Raw genomic sequence first — 20,245 nt, 5'->3', positions numbered from 1 at the left:
TTAGCTGGGCACTTTGCCGCCCCAAATAAATCTGTTCTGTTATCGGGAAGGGACTTTGCACTTTGATATGTGCCAGTTAGAGTTAACTCGTTAACTATGTTATTTAGTTCTCCATATCCTTTTTTTGGTTTTCCTTGATCTTTCATGGACTGAAAGAGGTGGATTATTATTTCCTACCGCTTATGTATGTCTATTTTTCTTTTGTTTTGGTTGTTATATGAATCTATTTGGTGCATATATATACTCCTAATATAATATCTTGTATTGGAAACTGCACTCTATAGCATTTAAATGTCCTTCTTTGTACTGCTTAATGCAAATTGGCCAAACTTCTACCTACTTAGATAAAAAATGATGCCTACTTTCTTTGGTTTGCCTTTACATGGCATACTTTCGAGAAGTCTTTTATTTTTAATCTTTCTTAATCACTTAGTTACAGCTGGACTTTTTTGTACATAGTACTGAGTTAGGTTTTGCTCCGTGATCCAGCTTGAACATCTGTTTTTCTTTTTAGTAGGTAATTTTAGCCCACTTATGTTTATCGATCTGACGAATGTATCTTACCTTAGTCTGCTATTTAAAAATATTATTATGTGGTTTTATAGATTAAAAAATCTTTCAACAAATGGCTTAAAAATTTTATTTATCCTAACATTGAAAAAGGCTTGTATATTCTATTGGTAACCTTTATAACTACAACTTTACGCAATACACCGTATCTTCTCTTTCTTAGAGAATAACAATAACATTTATCAATTTCCTATTATAAGAAATGATGGAATTAGTATGTGTTGTCTTCCTGCCTTTTCCTTCCTCTCTCTCTCTCTCACCATAGGATTTTGATCAATATGCTACTTATTAATATTCACCTTAGGAATATCAAATAGCCACATATTGGTAGATTTCTTAGTTTTAAATGACATCTCTTGACGCCAGGCTATTTTTCTTTATAGTTTTATGGTTTCACTTTATTCCTTTGAAACTGCTTACTCAGTTAAGATTATTGTGGCTCTTGCCATATTGAGCCCTGTATCATTCTGTGATATTTCTCTTTATCCCTGGTGATAGTCTTTGTTCAGAAGGCTATTTTTTTCCAATGCTAACACAGCCCCTCCATCTTTTTAAAAAAATTAGTGCTGCATTTCTTATCTTCGTTTTACAGCTTGAATATCCCTGTTTTCTCTGGTTGTCTCAAGCTTTTTTCTTTGCTTTTCTTTATCTTTGGTTTTCAGCAGTTTGACTATGATTTGTCCAGTTTTTTTTTTTTTCTTTTCTTTTCTACTTCTGCTTGTTTTCTTTTCTGAGGTTCTTAGATTTTTTTTGGTTTTTTGTATAACATCATTTTAGAAAATTCTTGGTCATTATCTCTTCAGATATTTCTTTGAAAAATGAGCAGGACCCTATGTCCCCCACCTCTTGTTTGTAGAAAAGCTTTAGCCTCCTAGGCCTTCCCTGAGTTCCAAAGAGGAGATTTAATCAGAGAAGTGAGAAAATGGTTAAACAAAGGAAAATAGTCAAGCAAGACAAAATACTAATAGTTTAGCCATAAAAGAAATTCAAGGTCCTTTAGTTCCTCCTCAAGGGCAATAGATAATACCCTGAGCCATATCCTTGAGTTGTTTTGCGGACACTAAAACCGTCACCAGGTGGAGAAAGTTAATGGCATGTTGATCACCAGCACATAGACCCCAGGCTGGTTGGAACCAGAAGGTTGATGATTGAGATTCCCGTAATATCACCCTGTTACCTCACCACAAACCAATTAGAGAATTGTGCATGAGCTGATCACACACCTTGCAGTCCTCTCCATCACCCTGCCTTTAAAAACCCTTCCCTGAAAACCAACAGGGAATTTGGGTCTTTTGAGCATGAGCTGCCCATTCTCCTTGCTTGGTACCTGCAATAAATGCTGTACTTTCCTTCACCACAATCTGGTGCCAGTAGATTGGCTTTGCTGTGTGTCTGGTGAGCAGACTCAAGATTTTTGGTAGCATCTTCTGTCCTGTTGTCCTTCTCTTCTTTTGTTGTGACAACTTTAATGCATTTTGAGACACTTTTATATTATCCTGTAACTTTTGGATTCTCTGTTCTATCTTTGTTTTACTCTCCGTTCTCATTTTGATTCAAATGAAAGCTTTCTATTGACCTATCTTCAAGGTCATTGATACTTTTGTTAGCTGTGTTCAGCCTGTTGAAGTAATTCTCTGATTCTTTTTAAAGCTTCCATCTCTTTGCAGACATTTTCCACGTGTGCATGTTTTGCCCACCTTTCCCACTATATCATTTAACTGATTAATCATAAGTATTTTAACTTCCTTGTTTGGTAGTTGTAACATCTGAGTTATCTCTGGGTCTAGCTCTGTTGATTGCTTTATAATTTGACAAGGATTGTTTCTCTTGCTCTTTCTGGGCTGGGGCTTTCTCAGCATTGTTGTCCCACATGCCCCAGAAGCCCCAACCCACTTGGCAACAGTGCAGGATCCTGGGCTGGAGAGGTTTATTTGCCCCTATTGCTGGAGTAGAGAGCTTTGGCTGCTACCGCTCCTTTGGAAGCAGTGGATCTATGCACAGTTCCGGGCTACAGGAAGATTTTCTGTCCCTCTCCCCATGGTGTAAAGACTTTCCTTCCTAAGAGGGAAGAGTCTAGGGGAGAAGGCGGGGTTTGTGCCTGCATGCCACCAAAGAAGACTCTGTCTGGTTTCCTTAATTACTCCCAGCTTTTTCCATGAGCTGGTGGAGGCCAGAGAAAAAGAGCCGGTAAGGAATAGCTGACTCCCTTGAGTGTGGGGTTCCCAGTATTCCAAAGGGTTACACTAGCCCACACTTAACCTTTACAGGTTTATTAAAATTTTAGCAGTTTTCTTTGTACCTGCTCTATGAGGGTCAACGCTTCACCTTGTGCTCTGCCAAAGGTGAAATACTGTATATGTCCCGTCTCTCTTGGTCACTCCTTAGAATTCAGTTTCCCTGCTTGCCTTATGACTGACAGGCTGGAGAAAATTAAGACTGTGTAGATTGTAAAGTCCTTCCTCATTGGTAGAGTGGGAGCAATATTGTCTTGAGGCTGCCTACAGCTTCAGCACAGCATTGTTGGAATGGAATTGTCATATATAATATGTATCCTTCCGTGACTTTTTCTTTATACTTCATATTATGATCTGGAAATTGTGCCCTGTCGATTGAAGCAGGGCAGGTGCATTCATCTTTATTGCATATGTGTGTGTATCCCATCTTATTTGTCCATCCTTTCCACGGCTTCCAGGACCTTGCTCCATAATGCATCCTCACTGTTTTCCATGTTTACAAATTCTTTACATTAGCGTCTTCTGCCTATATATAAACTTGCTTTGTCTCATCCCTGGATAAAAGTTTACTTTACCCTCTTGCTCTTTAGCTCATCTTTGGCTATTGCCCCATCTGTTCATATGCTTATTTATTAGTTATATTCCTTCCTTTTGAATTTCACATCTTTTAGTGTGGTGTTTATAGTCTTTTTTTTATTGCTTTGAAAGAACTATATTAAAGGTTTTAATCTGTTGTCTGTTGTATATCTTGCAAATATATTCTCCTGGGCTGTCATATCTCTTTTTGTTTTATTTCTATTTTTCTACTTAACCATAGTTAAAGAAATGTTTGTCGACACATCCAACAGATTTTCTAGTTTATACTTTGCTAAATGAAAGTTCATGCACAAGGTAAAGATATTGTAATTAATTAAAAAAATGAATACCTATAAAGCAAAAATTATTACTAGCATTAAAATTGGGACAACATTCACTCTCAGGGATGCATGTGGAGTGAGTTGTTTTGGATAGCTAAAATTTAAAGATTATAATTTTAGTAACAAAAATTTAAAAAGTCCATGTCTTTAGTTATAAATCCTAATCATTTTTAATTTTTATCTGAAATATACATTTGGCTACCTTTTTAAAAGCAAAGGAAAGATTTCTTTTTGTATGGGCATAAAATCTCCCACATTTGCTTCTGGTCTCAATGCATGAATTTTTAATTTACTCATATAAATATTAATCAGTTTTACTTCATTACTAAGTTTGGATCACTGAGCATGTAATTACCATTACTGAATTCTTTTGAGCCCAAATTTAATCACCACAAAGAATATTGCACTTAATTTCCCCTTTCCTTGATGACTTAGTTCGTCATTACTGAGGGTACTATACTGTCATATCAAGATGCCCTCTGGACTTACTAATGATTTGGGGGATGTTTCTCTTCCCCTAGATGGTTCCAAACTAGTGTGTTTTGACCAAACTTTTGGGAATTCCCTACAAATAAAAGACAGAGGGGATTTTCATATATAGAGTATATGCAGGTTATTGACTGATCATTTAAAGAAATATTTTGGATTTATTTCTTCATTTTTGCCTGTATTTTAAATAGACACATTTACTGGGTAATTGAGTTCTGCATAGGTAGAGTGATGCTAATTACCACAAACAAATCTACTGTGTGAAAAACTCTGTGGAACATATTCTGTTGTGATGAGACTTCAAAAATAAAGCCTAAGTATCATAGTCTTATTACACAGAATTTAGCAATGAAACTAAAGTGGCTTAGTCTTTCTGTACCAAATGAACAGGTGAACAGATTGACAGGGGGGAAGGGGTGATGTTACATAGATATCATAACATCCCTTCTGTCTTCCTTCTTCCTGCCTCCAAAGTATGTCTTGTGTTTTGGAGATGTTTTATTTTGGTAAGAGTTTAGAGGAGTTAGTTTAGATAATAGGGATGTTTAATAAGAAAATCATGCTAAAAGTATTAACAACTACCATTTGAAAAAGCCTGACATCTGAAATGAACTAGGCAAAACCAGAAAAGTTAGTTGCCTTCTTTAAGAAGAGATAGAGAGAACCCTCCTACACTGTTGGTGGGAATGTAAATTGGTGCGGTCACTATGGAGAATAGTAGGGAGGTTCCTTAAAAAACTAAAAATAGAGCTACCATATGATCCAGCAATCCCACTCCTGGGCATATATCTGGAGAAAACTCTAATTTGAAAATATACATGCACCCCTTATGTTCATTGCAGCACTATTTACAATAGTCAAGACGTGGAAGCAACCTAAATATCCATCAACAGAGGAATGAATAAAGAAGATGTGGTACATGTATACAGTGGAATATTACGCAGCCATAGAAAGAATGAACTAACGCCAGTTGCAGCAACATGGGTGAAGCTGGAGATTATCACACTAAATGAAGTAAGTCAGAAAGCAACAAATACCATATGATATCACTTATATGTGGAATCTACAAAAATGATACCAATGAACTTATTTACAAAACAGAAAGAGACTCACAGACATAGAAAACAAACTATGGTTACCAAAGGGGAAAGGGGGGGAGGGATAAATTAAGAGTTTGGGATTGACATATACACACTACTGTATATGAAATAGATAACTAATAAGGACCTACTGAATAGCACAGAGAACTCTACTCAATACTCTGTCATGACCTATATGGGAAAAGAATCTAAAAAAGAGTGGATGTATGTATATGTATAAGTGAATCACTTTGTTGTACACCTGAAACTAACACAACAGTGTAAGTCAACTACTATATTTCAATAAACATTTTTAAAAAGAGGAGATACAGCAACTTACAGCCAGTGCAGCCTGGGCATGTGCTGACAAAGAGGTTTGTCAGGCAGGCGGGTAAGGATGTTATTCATCAGTGCTCTGAAAAAGAGAAACACAAAGAGTCTGAGTTTTCTGTCTCTTTTCTCAACTGAAGTCAAAACGTGGTTTTATCATTATTCTTATGAAGTCGTGAACATCTACTAAGTTCGTTGTCTTCTCACTCAAATTTTTCTCTGTAAGTCTTGATATACTTAAGTGCTTGTTAGTAATAAAATTAGACAAACGGTAGCCATCATATGGAGGAAGCAGTAACATTAGCAACTGAAGAAAAGTCCTGTGCCCTTCAGTAGTGGGTACTGAAAAGGAGGTGATTTTAAACAAACGTACTTTTCTTTACCAAGATTAATATAGGATAGTACTGGTGTGCTTAAGAATATATCAATAAAGCATGGCAGTGGGGCTGTGTTCAGTTTTGATGCGCTGACATTCTAGAAGATGGAAGATCTTATAAAACTGTTACAACTACAAAACAGCCTCATAGGATATGACTAGGAGATGGTTTTTAGTTGAAAATTCCATTTTAGGGTTTTAATTCCAAATGTCATGTTGTTAAACCCAATTTTTATTCATGCCTTTTCCTTCAGTTGAAATATTTGCATAAATTTTTAGTACTTACAGGAGAATAAGAGAATTTAGTCCGTAAAATGTTAGTGGGGAAATTCGACTGAGATGATTCTCTTCAATTATCCTGCCAGCCAGAAGAAAAAAATGGGTTCATTTACATATTTTTCGAACATAAAGGCTAGTACTATAAAATGCCACATAAATTAAACATACAGCCACTCTAGTCTATGAAGATCTTCAAAAACACCCGGCTTCAAGAAGGTTATTCTGTTATGACTGAGATACCTGAAAAAAGAGAAATAACTACAGTAAATTTGATACCTTCTTGATATCTTATAACAAGGAAAGGAAGAACAATAATTGTCCATCTTAAATTTTCTTATATGTTGTTCTCATCAGGCCATTTCCCTGTCCTCGGAGCCCTGAAAGTTCTCTATCACTTACCTTTTCACGTCTAGTTTTTCATTTCCCAATAATCAACCCACCATCAGCCAATCCCTCACTCCCTCTGTCTATTCATTTATTCATCAAATTGTTTTGAGCCCCTATGCTACGGCATTGTGCTAGGTGTGGAATCGCTTTCTCCGAGGGGCTTTGCATCTAGTAGAAGACAGCATGTGAGCAGGTAGTTATTGCAGCAGCAGAGGGAAAAGAACAAGAGCATACAGGTCCTCTGACTGTTCAGCGGAGGAGGTGTCGGCTGCTGCTGGGACTGGGGAAGCAGAGCTTGGAGGGGAGAGGGGACAGGGAGTGTTAAAGAAAGAGGTCTCTATTCCTGCCCTGCAAATAGGTTCATCTGTGCCATTTTTCTAGATGCCACATATATGCGTTAATATACGATATTTGTTTTTCTCTTTCTGCCTTACTTCACTCTGTATGACAGTCTCTAGGTCCATCCACCTCACTACAGACAACTCAGTTTTGTTCCTTTTTATGGCTGAGTAATATTCCATTGTATATATGTGTCACATCTTATCTTATTTGCAAAGCATAGAGACATGGATGTAGAGAATAAACGTATGGACACCAAGGGGGAAAGGAGGGCATGGGATGAACTGGGAGATTGGGATTGACATATATACATTATACTGTGTATAAAATAGATAACTAATGAGAACCTACTGTAGAGCACAGGGAACTCTACTCAATGCTCTGTGGTGACCTAAATGGGAAGGAAATCCAAAAGAGAGGGGCTATATGTATATGTACAGCTGATTCACTTTGCTGTACAGCAGAAACTAAGACAACATTGTAAAGCAACTATACTCCAATGAAAATTAATTACAAAAAAAGAAAAGAAAAAGAAAGGCTCTTCTCAACTGAGCCTTGGATGAGGTGTATCATTCACAAAGCAAAGCATGGCTGGGAGTGATTCCAGGCAGAGGAAATGGCTTATGCAAAGGTGAGAGGTGTGACGGTGACAAGGTGAGGGGTCACGGTAAAGAGGCTGTGAGGGGATGCAGGAGATGCCCCTGGAGGCAGGTATGGACCTGCTCTGGAGAAAAGACACTGAATGCCTTGCTGGAGAGTCAGACCCATTGTACTTTGACCTGACTTTACTTCTCACTCTTATGCAGAGTGAACCAACTCTTCCTTCTGTTGTGCTGATCTCTTATGTGTTTATTTCTTTGTTTTCTTCCAAAAGCAAACACCAGCTTTTAACAACTTTCAAAATCACCTCTCTTCTTTTATAGAGGCCTTATTTATTTTTTTAAAAAATTTATTTATTTTATTTATTTATTTTTGGCCGCGTTGGGTCTTCGTTGCTGCGCGCAGGCTTTCTCTAGTTGCAGTGAGCGGGGGCTGCTCTTCGTGCGGTGAGCGGGCTTCTCATTGCAGTGGCTTCTCTTGTTGAGGAGCGTGGGCTCTAGGCAGGCTTCAGTAGTTGTGGCTGGTGGGCTCAGTAGTTGTGGCACGTGGACTCAGTAGTTGTGGCACACGTGCTTAGTTGCTCTGTGGCACGTGGGATCTTCCTGGAGCAGGGCTCGAACCCGTGTCTCCTGAATTGGCTGGCAGATTCTTAACTACTGCGCCACCAGGAAAGCCCCGGCCTTAGAGTCTTTATGTGGCCTTTTCTCTTTTTTTTCTGAAGAAAACTTTTGGACACACACACAACCACACACAGCCCAACAGAAGCTGGTAAAGAAAGGGAAATATTTGGAAAACTCTAATTCCACTTAACTTTGTCCTTTTGGTTTGGTCAAGTGGAGGTGAGACTCTCAAAATACCTAAGGTTGCCAATGGTAGCAAAAGCACTGCAAAATTCCTTTCCTTCCATTTTGTCTTAAAATGGCAGAGAAATTGTCTTGCGTGTTTATTTTTGTCTCAGTTTCTCTAATGCAGCAACTCACTGCTCTGAATCTGCTGTCAGACAGTTGGGTTCCTGGCTTCGCTACTTGTTAATAGTGTGACCTGAAACAAACAGCGACTTCAGAAATCCTCAGTTTCCCCAACTCTAAAACGGAAATAACACCAGTACCTAGTTCACTGGGCTGTTGAACTTTTGAGCCAGGCATGTCAGGAACACTTGGTGCATATTAGTAGAATGAGGTCTCTGTTCAACCTCCCACTTCAACTTCTTTCCTGTTCTTTTTCCTCATTGCCTATGATTCTCATGTGAGTATTTGTTCAAATTCCTCTTCCCCTGATACATGGACCACACTGATTTCTCTTTTTGCTACTCTGACAGATCTTAGAGCTGACATCCTGTAAAATCTGTCCTTCCAGGAATCTCCCGTTCTCCATCAGATTTGACTTTTCTTGGGGGTAGCAAAGAATAAGGCCCCATATTAGAGCCACTTCCTTCCCTTGCAAGCCTGGAGCCCCAGTTGGGCACAGGAAGATGTTAAGAATCTCTTCAACACTTGCCCTGAACACCTCAGGGGTTCCCTTAAGAGCCACTAGAAATCCTCTAGAAAGGTACTTGATCCACCCCCCATGCCCTGTGCTGTCTGATTTGCCCTGTCGTCTTCATTTTTCAGAGTCATCCTTCACTGCTCTGGACCCAAAATAATCACTCCTTTTAGGGAATCATCTTAGCAGTTGTGGTCTGAACAACATAGGTTTAAGTCTTAGTTAAGTAAACACCCTTGCCATTCTCTAGCTGTTGTGTGTGGGTTGGCATTGTTTCCCCACCGTAGACTGTAAGCTTCCAGAGAGCGAGTGGGTGCCTCTCCCCGGTGGAAGCACAGGGTTCTACCTGCAATACTGGGTCATAAGGAGCTAGAAGGTAGCAGGTCTGACTTCTCTTTCTATGCCCCCCACGGTGTCTCGCTGAAGACCTTGCACACTGTGAGGGGTAATGAGTGTCTACGGATGAATGAAGAGCAGTATCTGATGTTTACCCATGAAAGACCAGAACCGTGTGACACTAACAGCCAGACGATATTCCCGTGCCAGGAAAAAACCAAGGCGCAGATGGAAGACACTTAAGTTTACTCTCCAGTCTGTACCGTCTTTCAAGAGCCTCCTGCACATCCATTGAACATTAAACCAAGCAGATGCTGTTCAGCAAGTTTTGAATAGATTTGTGACAGGCTGTAGAGAAAGGTAGGCAGAAGCATGATGGGGACGACTGCAGCATTGACTTCGAGTAATTTGCTAAGACACGAAAGAGCAGGGAAGGGATAGACACAGCCACAGCGGTTACTGTTAAGACTTTGGGTCTCCGGTGACCTTCTCTGCTAGTAAATGATTAGGTGGCCTTCTTGACTCAACCCCAAACTCTGATACAGCCAGTGAGGAATCTGACCGGAAAGAGTTTCTTGGGTTAAGGAATAAGAACTGGGGTAGGATAGAAGGCAGGGGGCCAGAAATAGAAATACAGGGAGCTGTTTATTAATGTGATTTTTTTGGGTTATATTTCTATTCAGTAACTTCTAGGTGACTGAAAAATGCAGCTGCCTGGTAAAATGCAGCTGAAATGGAACAGAACTTTGAGAAAGACTGTTTCATAAAGTTTAGCTCTTAACCACAGTGAGATGCTACTTCACACCCATAAGGATGGCTGTTACTAAAAACAACACAACACAAAACAACAACAAAATCCCAGGAGGTAAAATGGGGCAGATGCTGTGGAAAACAGTATGGTGGGTCCTCAGAAAATCAAACGTAGACCTGCCATATGACCCAGCAATTCCACTTCTGGGCGTACACCCAAAAGAATGGAATGCAAAGACTCAAATATTTGTACACCAACGTTCATAGCAGCATTATCCACAATAGCCGAAAGGTGGAAACGACCTAAATGTCCATCCATCAAGGGACGAATATAGAAAATGAGGTACTTTATATATATATATACACACACAATGGACTATTATTCAGTCTTAAAAAGGAAGGAAATTCTAATATATGTTACAACATGCCTGAAACTTGAAGGCATTATGCTAAGTTTAAGACGTGATGAAAAAGGCCTGACACTAAAGGGAAAGTATTACCTGATTCCACTTCTGTGAGGTCCCCTAGAGTAGTCAGATTCTTAGAGACAGAAAGTACCATGGTGGGTGCCAGGGCCTGGGAGGGGCCGTGGGGAGTTAGTGTTTAGTGGGTGTGGAGTCTTAGTTGGGAAGGTGAACAGCTCTGGAGATGGATAGTTGTACAACAGTGTGAATGTACTGAACGCCACTGAACGAAACCCTTAAAGAGGATTAAAATGGCACATTTGTTATATATGTTTTACCATAATTTTTTTAAAAAGCTTTGTTCTTTTAAACTTATCGTGCTTTATGTATTTGTAAAAGCAGAATTAGTGGGAAAAGAGTAACTGGAGAAGTCTTTGGGTTTTTTCCTTCATAAATTTTAACCATCGCCAGGCTTTCTCATGGTGATAAAGTTCATTCAATCCTCATTCCCGTCACCACGGCTTATGTATATTGAGTTCCTACTACGTGCCCGGTACAGTGTGCCCAATTCTTCCCATGGATTTTCTCATTCGTTCCTTACAACAATCCTGAGGTAGGTACTGTTGTAGTTTGCATTTTACGGTAGAGGGAGCTGATGCTTAGAAAGGAAATTAAGTTCTCAAGTTCACACACCCAGTGAGTGGTGAGGGAGGACTGGGACTGCAGCCTGTGTGACTCAGGGTCCCATGCCCTTGGCCCCAGTGCTGTGTCCACTGTCTGCCTGTCCCGTGGGCACTGTCGTGGGCGGGAGAGCCTTGTTCGGTGGGATGGGTCGGGCTGGCAGGCCACCACGGAAGGGCAGACTAGTTGGCGCTGGTACTTACAGTTTAGTAAGACTGTAGAGTCCTCGGAAAGCATAGACAGATACGGATCTAATCTTATTGTTTTGCAGGCACCTGTGAAAATGATTATTAAAAGGAAAACGTAAGGAAATGGAGTTTCAGTTTTGCAAGATGAAAAGAGTTCTGCGGATGGCTGATGGTGATAGCCCTGCAAAGATGCGGGTGTATGTAAGGCCTCTGAATGTACACTAAATGGTCAAGCCAGTACATTTTATGTTGTGTGTATTTTACCACAATATCTTGTGATAACCTATAATGGAAGAGAATGTCAAAAAAGAATACATATATTTATACGTATATGTATAACTGAATCACTGTGCTGTACACCTGAAACGAACACAACATTGTAAATCAACTATACTTCAATAAAAATTAAAAAGAAAGAAATAGGAAATGTCAAAAATTTCTTAAAAATTGAAAAAGGTAAACATAACAAAATAATTTAGTGGAGCTGGGTATCATGTCATTTTGTTTCTTGATTAAGTTCACATATGATTAGGCTAGTTTTTATTTGGAACTTCTAGCTATAAAGGTAGGCACATAAAAGCTAAATTTTTTTTTTTTTTGCGGTACGCAGGCCTCTCACTGTTGTGGCCTCTCCTGTTGCGGAGCACAGGCTCCGGACGCGCAGGCTCAGCGGCCATGGCTCACGGGCCCAGCTGCTCCGCCACGTGTGGGATCTTCCCAGACCGGGGCATGAACCCGTGTCCCCTGCATCGGCAGGCGGACTCTCAACCACTGAGGCACCAGGGAAGCCCAAGAGCTAAAATTTAATGTTTGAATTTTTAATGAGTGAAGCTTCGGTTTTAGTGTATGGTAATGCACTCACTAATCAAACAAGCCTAGAAGCCTTTTTAACTTTTTAACATTTTCTGCTATAATTCTACAAACTTGACAGTATTCAACACAGTGTTGGCAAAACGACAAGGTTGTGACATCGTTAAGACCCCAAACCGTATTGCATGTAAACCACAAACTGGCCAAGCAAGTCATTGAACTGTACTAATTTGACACCTAAGTTTCACTCCAAAAACTGTTTGAGGAAACTTACCAAGAGTATATATGACAAAAGAGAAAAACAGAAATAGAAAGAATCAGGTGGACCGAGAAGATCGACAACATTCCAGAATGTACAGGGTGGGACAAGTTTCAGGGGAAGCATATATTAGTATCTTATTTTTAGCCTGGAAGAGTCCCCAAACTTCTGAAACCAAAAGTATAATGTTTGCTAAAAGAAAATTTCCAGGAGCAAGAAGTAAAAACAGTAACACTTGGTTTTCATATTAAAAAACAAACAGCAAAAAAGGATCAGGTCTAGAAGAAGACAAATTAGCTTGGAAGGCCAAAGAAGTATGCTGGCTGCGGAGTTCATTGAGGTCCTGCTGGAGGTTGGGCCTGGAGTTAACAGGAGGTCAAAGGAGACAGAACCTGGAGCACAAGCCGTTGCATCCCACACACCCATTTAAGCCCTGCACATCTACGTACACTGGCCCCAGGTTGTGAACAAGGGCAAAAGTAAGGGCTTCAAGTCTTATTTCTTCTGCTGATGCAGGTCACCATTGTTCTTCAGGGTTTGCTGAGTTTATGTATAATTTTCACAGATTTTAGGAGTGATAAGGGATAAACCAGTATGGGCCAGCTCTCAGTTAATTAGAAATTTTGACTGAAGGAGAGTCCCTATTTCTCCAGCATGCAAGAAACCTAACTTTGATTGTAAAATGTTCAGTCTGTTATACACCTAACACTCTCACAGAACATGCTGTGGTCCAATCATTTACTAGGCAATGCATCTTTCTCACTAATAAACAGAAAAACTTTGACAAGTATTTATTCATTTATTTCTAAGTACTGTAATTTTCTGTTACGCAATAGATTATATTGCCTGGAGGCGGAGCCAATCACCAATTAGAACTTTTTTGGTAATTAGGCTATTTTGATCTATTACTTGGAACAAATTGGTTGTTCAAGAATTCAATGTTCACTGTGTAAAATTGCTGAACTATTGAATCCTGATGTTTAGAGTTGAAGCCCGGACTCCTTTTAAACCATGTGGACATAAGGTGGTGCTACAGATCAGAAAAAAATCTTCCTACTCCAGAAATCAGAAAATAAAGGAAGTGTCCTCTTGAAGTTTGTGTATCAGGTTTAATTTTGAAAAGCTCTTCTCACTTGATTGATAAATGTCTAGAATACAGCTCTGGAAAGTCATTTTTATTAGAATTTAATTTTCTGATGTGAAATATTTTTCTGCAGGTAATCCGAGCTTTGAGAACGTTTCATCAGACAAAGTGTATACCTTTTTCTTCTGATTCTGCTCTATCTTTATTTTCTTAAAGAAAAAGTACAGATCGATGATATCTGTATACCAGGGGTCTCTAGTGTAAAAACAAATCCCAAACCAGTGTAGGTGTGAGAATGAAACTGGGAATTCTGAGACGTCTTCTAGATAGTGTGATTCAGACACAGACTGTTTAAACCCAACAGTTTAAGCCTATGACAATATGATTTAGCCACAAAATTGACCTAAATAACAGATAACCATCCCCTGGGCCATTATGGATTCTGAGAGTACATAGGTAATCTTAGACTGAAGAGAAGCTAGCATTTCAGATAAAACTCAACCAATGAGGCAGATGTGAAAATGGAATTAAGTCCCTAAAAAACATGCTTGGAGGTTTCAAACCACAAGGACTTTCTATCTTAGGTAGAGATTGACTTTGCAAACATATGGAAGAAAATTCTTCTCTATCTAATCTTTTTTATTTTTTAATATTTATTTATTTATTTGGCTGTGCCAGGTCTTAGTTGCAGCACAGGGGATCTTTGTTGCCACGTGCAGGATCTGTAGTTGTAGCACGTGGGATCTAGTTCCCTGACCAGGGATCGAACCTGGGCCCCCTGCATTGGGAGCGTGGAGCCTTACCCACTGGACCACCAGGGAAGTCCCTTCTCTATGTAATCTTGAGGGCAGCTCTGGTAAGGGGTCATTACATCATTCTGTAAGATGGGCATTGAAATGCAGAGAGTAAAACCTCTTGAGTATCTTCACTTGGGAGGAGCGTGGTTGGAGGGTTCATAGCACACGTACTCTGGTTTCTTTGGGGATAGATATCATGAGATTTTTCTAGGATAGCTTCTAGAATTACTCAGGAAAAAAAATGTTACCTGGTAGTCTCCAGCTAATGGCTAAATAATTCCCCAAAGAGGGGTTAGACTTAAGCAGTGGTGCAGTGTTTGTCTCTGCAGAAGTGAGAAGAAACAGATATGCCAAAAAATGTTAGTTAATTCAATACTAAGAATTAAAATTTTCCTTACAGCTTCTGAAGATCATGGTATTTCTTAAAGCCATCAGGAGGAAGTTTTCTTATTAAGTTCCACTTGAGTGACCTGAAATAAATGTAAATTTTGGTTCTTACTTAAAGGTTTTTTCTTTACTTTTAACAACATTACGAATAATTATAAACTTTATTTACTTTAACACCAGCTTTCAGGAGACATTTTGCTCCATGATGTCACTCTTGTATTCATAATATCGTTTAAAAATTTTTAAAGAGATTTTATTTGAGAGGTATTTTTATTTTTATTTTATTTTTTTGCGGTACGCAGGCCTCTCACTGTTGTGGTCTCTCCCGTTGCGGAGCACAGGCTCCGGACGCGCAGGCTCAGCGGCCATGGCTCACGGGCCCAGCCGCTCCGCGGTATGTGGGATCTTCCCTGACCGGGACACGAATCCGTGTCCCCGGCATCGGCAGGCAGACTCTCAACCACTGCGCCACCAGGGAAGCCCAGCACATACACTTGATTGCATCTTTTGTTTAGATAAAATGTGGTGATACTAAATACTTCATAAGGTTTTTATGAGGGGCTAACTAAATAAGTGAACATATAGAATAATTTAGAGTCAGATCTATCATGTAATAAATGCAAATAAATATCAGCAATCATTATAACTGACCAAGGAACAATGATATCTTAAGTGACAATGCATTATTAATAAAGACAATTACACCTGAATTATGATACAGTTTTACAGGGGTTGTTCTGGCTGTCAGGATGAAGCCATTCTTTTCTACTTACATTAAAGTCACATTTGAAGAAACTGATGGAACAGCTCGTAAATTGGTCTCATCACAATCAAGCTCTAAACCTCGGCAAAGACATTGCACGGGCACAGAACCGACCACTGAATAAAGAGGAAGCAGTAAGGAATGGGGATGATGAGGGACCAGGAATAGGAGGGTAATGAAAAGAAAGAAACAAAAAGCTATAAGAAAATCATATACAAAAATGTGTCACGTCTTACATAAGCAATTTGTGCAAAGCTTTAAATTAAGGTTCCAAAGTTTTGCTTTTAACATTAAAATGATGCTAGAACTTGAAGAAAAGGAAACATACATTTACCAGCCCATGCATTTAAAGAAAAAAAAAAAGCAGCCTGCCCCTCTCCATTTGTTGCAAAATGAATGAAGTCATCTGCTCTTTCTTATCCTTGGAGAGTAGCTACGTCCCAGGGTGACAGGACAGGGTGTGATGGACGTTAATGTCCATATTAAAGCTGCTGTTTTTTTTTTGTGTGTGGTACGCGGGCCTCTCACTGCTGTGGCCTCTCCTGTTGCGGAGCACAGGCTCCAGACGCGCAGGCTCAGCGGCCATGGCTCACGGGCCCAGCCGCTCTGCAGCATGTGGGATCTTCCCAGACCAGGGCACGAACCCGTGTCCCCTGCATCGGCAGGCGGACTCTCAACCACTGCGCCACCAGGGAAGCCCAAAGCTGCTGTTTAAGAATAAAGTATTAATAGTTTTAATGGAAGACGAAGCCCTTTTTAACTAGCAAGAAAGAGAACTCAACTCTGAACTATAGTGCGGGGAGATCTATTTTTTTTTTTAATTCAGGAGTTCTTCAAAAGACTTCTTTTGGCTTATGTAGGGATGTAAGGATGCCTACAGCTTCACTTGAGGAAGTGAATATTTCTTATGCATAGCCATTCTGTTCTCACTGATGAGAGTTAGAAAGAGAGTGGAAATGGAATGTGCGCCTTTGACTACCTTGTGGGGCTATAGCGGTAGTCTTAAAGATGTGACCTGATATTTCTAAAGTCTGTTAGAGACTTGCGGTGGTGTGTTCATATAGCTGAGCAACGAAATGGGCTTATTATTCAGAGTCATAGACATCATCTGACTGCTGACTTGATGGGGAATGGACGGTTCCTGGGAGCAATGAGGTGTGACCTTTTCTACATTTACGTTGAAGCTCTGCACTTAGAGCAGAGGTTACAGCCTCGAATATCTACAGGGGCAGGCAAAGCGGGTAGAGACTGCACGCAGGAGTCCCAGTGGGACAGCTTCTCTGAACTGTTGTCCTATATTACAACGGGAACATCTGTGGCCAAGTCAACCAACTTCCTCAAAGAAGCCAGAAAGACAATATTTCATATTATATAATTACCTACTTAAAAATAATAATGCCTAACTTAAAACATTTTAAATCATCATAGGACAAACAAAACTTCTTGTGAGAACTGTCTGTTTGCAGACTTTTAGTCTATAACCTTTACAGCAAAGCTTCTGAAGAGTAGAAAATCATCGTGATGGCAAAGCAGGCACGCTGAGGCAAAGCTGGGGGGTGACAGAGATGCACACGGGCGGCTCCAGCCTTGGAAACAGTCACGTGTCTCTTTGCTCAGCTATGAGGCCACAGGTGTTTTCCCTCTCCTCCCAAATAACTCTGCAGACTCCCTACAGGATCCTGAGAGCTCACGATCGATCGTAATTTAGGTTTTGTGTGTTTTGTAAACAGAGTCTGTGCCAAGAACTTTAAAACAGGTTTATGGTTGTAAGTGACCATTCTGGCGATGGAGCTCTGGAAACTGATTCTCTCTCTTTATCCTCTGCTAACGTGAGCGTTGTGGGGATGGGATGTGCAGGGTTAGGGTGGAACACGAAGGTCCCGAGAGGGACAGTATGAGAGGTAAAAATGGAGGGCGGTGAAGTTGGCATTAACCCAGTGTGTCTTTTCTATTATGCAGATTGAATTCAGATAATCCATATATGCTGATCACAAGGTTACCTGCGATAGGGAAAAATGAAAAAATAACACCTAAATATCCGGCCAGGAAAGAAGGAGGAAACAAATTGTCACTTACAGAGTATTTTGAAAAGTGTATAATATGGATACCTGATTATGCTAAAATGCTACCTGAAAATATGATAAGAATGGATTGCATAGAAAATTTCAACTATGTTCAAATAAAAAAAGATGAGTAATGCACCGGCAAGTTAATGCTGGTAGCTTCTGAGTGGTGAAATTATGGCTGAGTAAACAATTCTTTCCAAATCTCCATACTTTCCAAATTCTTGAAATTTAAACTTTATTAATATATTGGTTAGTGATGGATATGTTTTCCATGATATTTTTCTTGAGAGGTGACTCTGTAACTGTGAATTCCTCACATTCTTTCATCCAGCCAAAAAGTATTATAAGCCATTTTCAGTTACATTTCCAATAAATCCTTATTATAATCTGATTTAAATAAAGCGGTACAAAAAAAATAATAAAGCGGTACCATAGGAACCTTAATTTAAGTTTCACCCCTTAATTTTACGTTACACTTCCCATTTCATTTTTACACTACTTTTAAGCTTGAAAAAAGACATTGAATTATTAATTACCACCCCTCCCCCATCTTTCTTGAAAACTCTAATTAAAAATTATATATTTGTTCATTACTAAGAATTGATAAAACGTCGCCTTTGTATTTTTTGAGACATTTTTTGTGTGTGTGTAGCTGCATTCCTCTTATGTAAGTATACTTAGGACACATTTCTCCCAGAGTTCATCATCGGGCAAAAATTTATTTCTCTTGCTAACTTGATCTGTTTTCCCCCTTTGTTTATTTTTGTTTTACAGACCAGACTATGAAAAAGTCATGTAGCCCATTATTTTTCCTCTTTGACTTAATGACTACAGAATTAAGAACTAGGCAGTAACTTTTCTTAGTGAGGATTTCCTTATCTAATGTTTCTTCTCCATTCCTTTTCCCACTCACCATGGAATTTTTGTCTCTTATGTCATGTTAATGGGTTAAGTCTGTTCGTAGCCATATTTTTATTGTAAATTGCCTCACATCCTTTTGGGAATAACGTGAAATATAAAAAGATGAAATTAAAATTTAAGAAATGAAAAGAAAAGGATGTACAATGAAACAAGAAAATAAAAACTACATTTTGAGATCATATGGCTTAATCCATTAGTTTTTTGCCTTGTATGAGTAGTTAAATTATACCTGTTAACTTTTTCCTTTCCCAAAAGCTTTTAGCTCTTTAATGATAAAGCAATCTGATCTCCATATTTGACAAGAAGACAACATGAAGTTGAGATAGATTGCTGAGTGACCTGTGAGACTTACAGGAGGGATGTATACCCCCTTAAAGTGGGGTTTGCTAGCAGTTTTTTTTTAGTCTCTTTTGAGTAATGAAGACAAAAAAATATTTAAAAAATTTTAAAAAGCTGTACTTTACAATTTGTGGTAGAACATAAAGGGAAAAATACAGTGAAGTATTCTTTTTCCCAATGCCTGCTTTTTAACCAAGGTTTTGAAAAGCTAGGATTAAAATTACAACTTTAAGACACACATTTACATTTGAATAATTTATTAGAATAGAGAACACTTATTTAAAAGGAATTATGTATATAGATCTTTCTGATCTTAAAAATTATAGCTTACCCTCAATGTTATACCCTCCTACAGACTCTTTCCAGGGTTTTTGTAAGTTTTCGGTATGTGACTAAAAGTAGCTGATTATAATTAATACGGCTTTTTTGGTAGCTGTAAGGTGTGGCTTAGACTCCAGAAGCTTTCTCACCTACAAACGTTAAAATCCAAACAGCTTCTCTGCTCTTCTATTTTCAGTTTCCTTTATATCAGAGTTGCTTTTATATCAGAGTTTATAATGATTGTGAAAAGGGGGCATGAAAAATAGCAACCCTGATGGACTGACATTAATCTTGTTCACAATACCTGGCATGATTTATAACCTTTGCACTTATGATCCTTGAGTGATCGTAAAATAAAATCCTCAAATTAAGGCTGCGTGTCTACTGGAACATTATAATTTTGCAAATAGAAAACTATAAATTCTTTAACATGTTGGATCCAACTGTTAAGAACATGGTGTCTTACTGTGAACCTATAGGCAAGGACCATCATTCCCTCTGATTACTTACAGCATTCAGATGTTTCTGCCACAAAAGGATACCAGGAAGTCATTTTGTAGTAACTGGCAAAATATTTGTCAAGTTGCATAGACCATCCATTGTTGTCACCTAAAATAAAGATCACAGAGCCGAAAAGTTCAAGAACAGAAATATTCTGTTGTGTTGGGGAAAACAGGTCCTCTCTTTAAAATAATTGAATGACCTATATGAGAATAGAATCTAAAAAAAAGTGGTTACAGGTATATGTATAACTGATTCACTTTGCTGTACAGCAGAAACTAACACAGCATTGTAAATCAACTCTACTCCGATAAAAATTAATTACAAAAATAATGAGTGATTGACAAACAGAGGAACATCATCTGGGAGCTTGTCACAGCATTCTCCAAAAGGGACACATTATCTGTCTCCATATAAACTTGCTATTCCTCCTAAGTTCTCTGGATTGGTGAATGGTCCCTACAATCTATCAAACTGCTCAAAACAGAGAAATTAAGTTTTTTGGAATATGCTCATATCTGATTAAATACAATTTGTACAATTTTCCTCCATCTCC

At 38.9% G+C, this 20,245-nt stretch overlaps 1 protein-coding gene across 4 annotated transcripts in view; it reads right to left on the bottom strand.

Moving 5' to 3' along the window:
- The window catches only part of RXFP1 (relaxin family peptide receptor 1), a 64,710-nt gene that overhangs the window by 23,780 nt on the left and 20,685 nt on the right, over nt 1–20,245 (bottom strand). For 2 of the 4 annotated variants that reach the window (XM_065877120.1, XM_065877121.1), the window contains exons 2-8: nt 19,699–19,797; nt 15,552–15,657; nt 14,790–14,861; nt 11,457–11,528; nt 6,443–6,514; nt 6,282–6,353; nt 5,630–5,704 (exon numbers count right to left, since the gene is read on the bottom strand). In XM_065877120.1, the coding sequence (XP_065733192.1) occupies nt 5,630–5,704; nt 6,282–6,353; nt 6,443–6,514; nt 11,457–11,528; nt 14,790–14,861; nt 15,552–15,657; nt 19,699–19,777 (548 nt within the window). In that variant the 5' untranslated portion in view covers nt 19,778–19,797. Of the gene's footprint in view, nt 1–5,629; nt 5,705–6,281; nt 6,354–6,442; nt 6,515–11,456; nt 11,529–14,789; nt 14,862–15,551; nt 15,739–19,698; nt 19,798–20,245 lie in introns of those variants that run through there. The other 2 variants (XM_065877119.1, XM_065877118.1) reach the window with 2 other exon arrangements.

Source organism: Phocoena phocoena, chromosome 5, assembly GCF_963924675.1.
Source record: "Phocoena phocoena chromosome 5, mPhoPho1.1, whole genome shotgun sequence".
Taxonomy (NCBI): Eukaryota; Metazoa; Chordata; class Mammalia; order Artiodactyla; family Phocoenidae; genus Phocoena; species Phocoena phocoena.
Note: the sequence above shows the minus strand (reverse complement) of the source record. Positions and strands in the feature narration are given on the sequence as shown.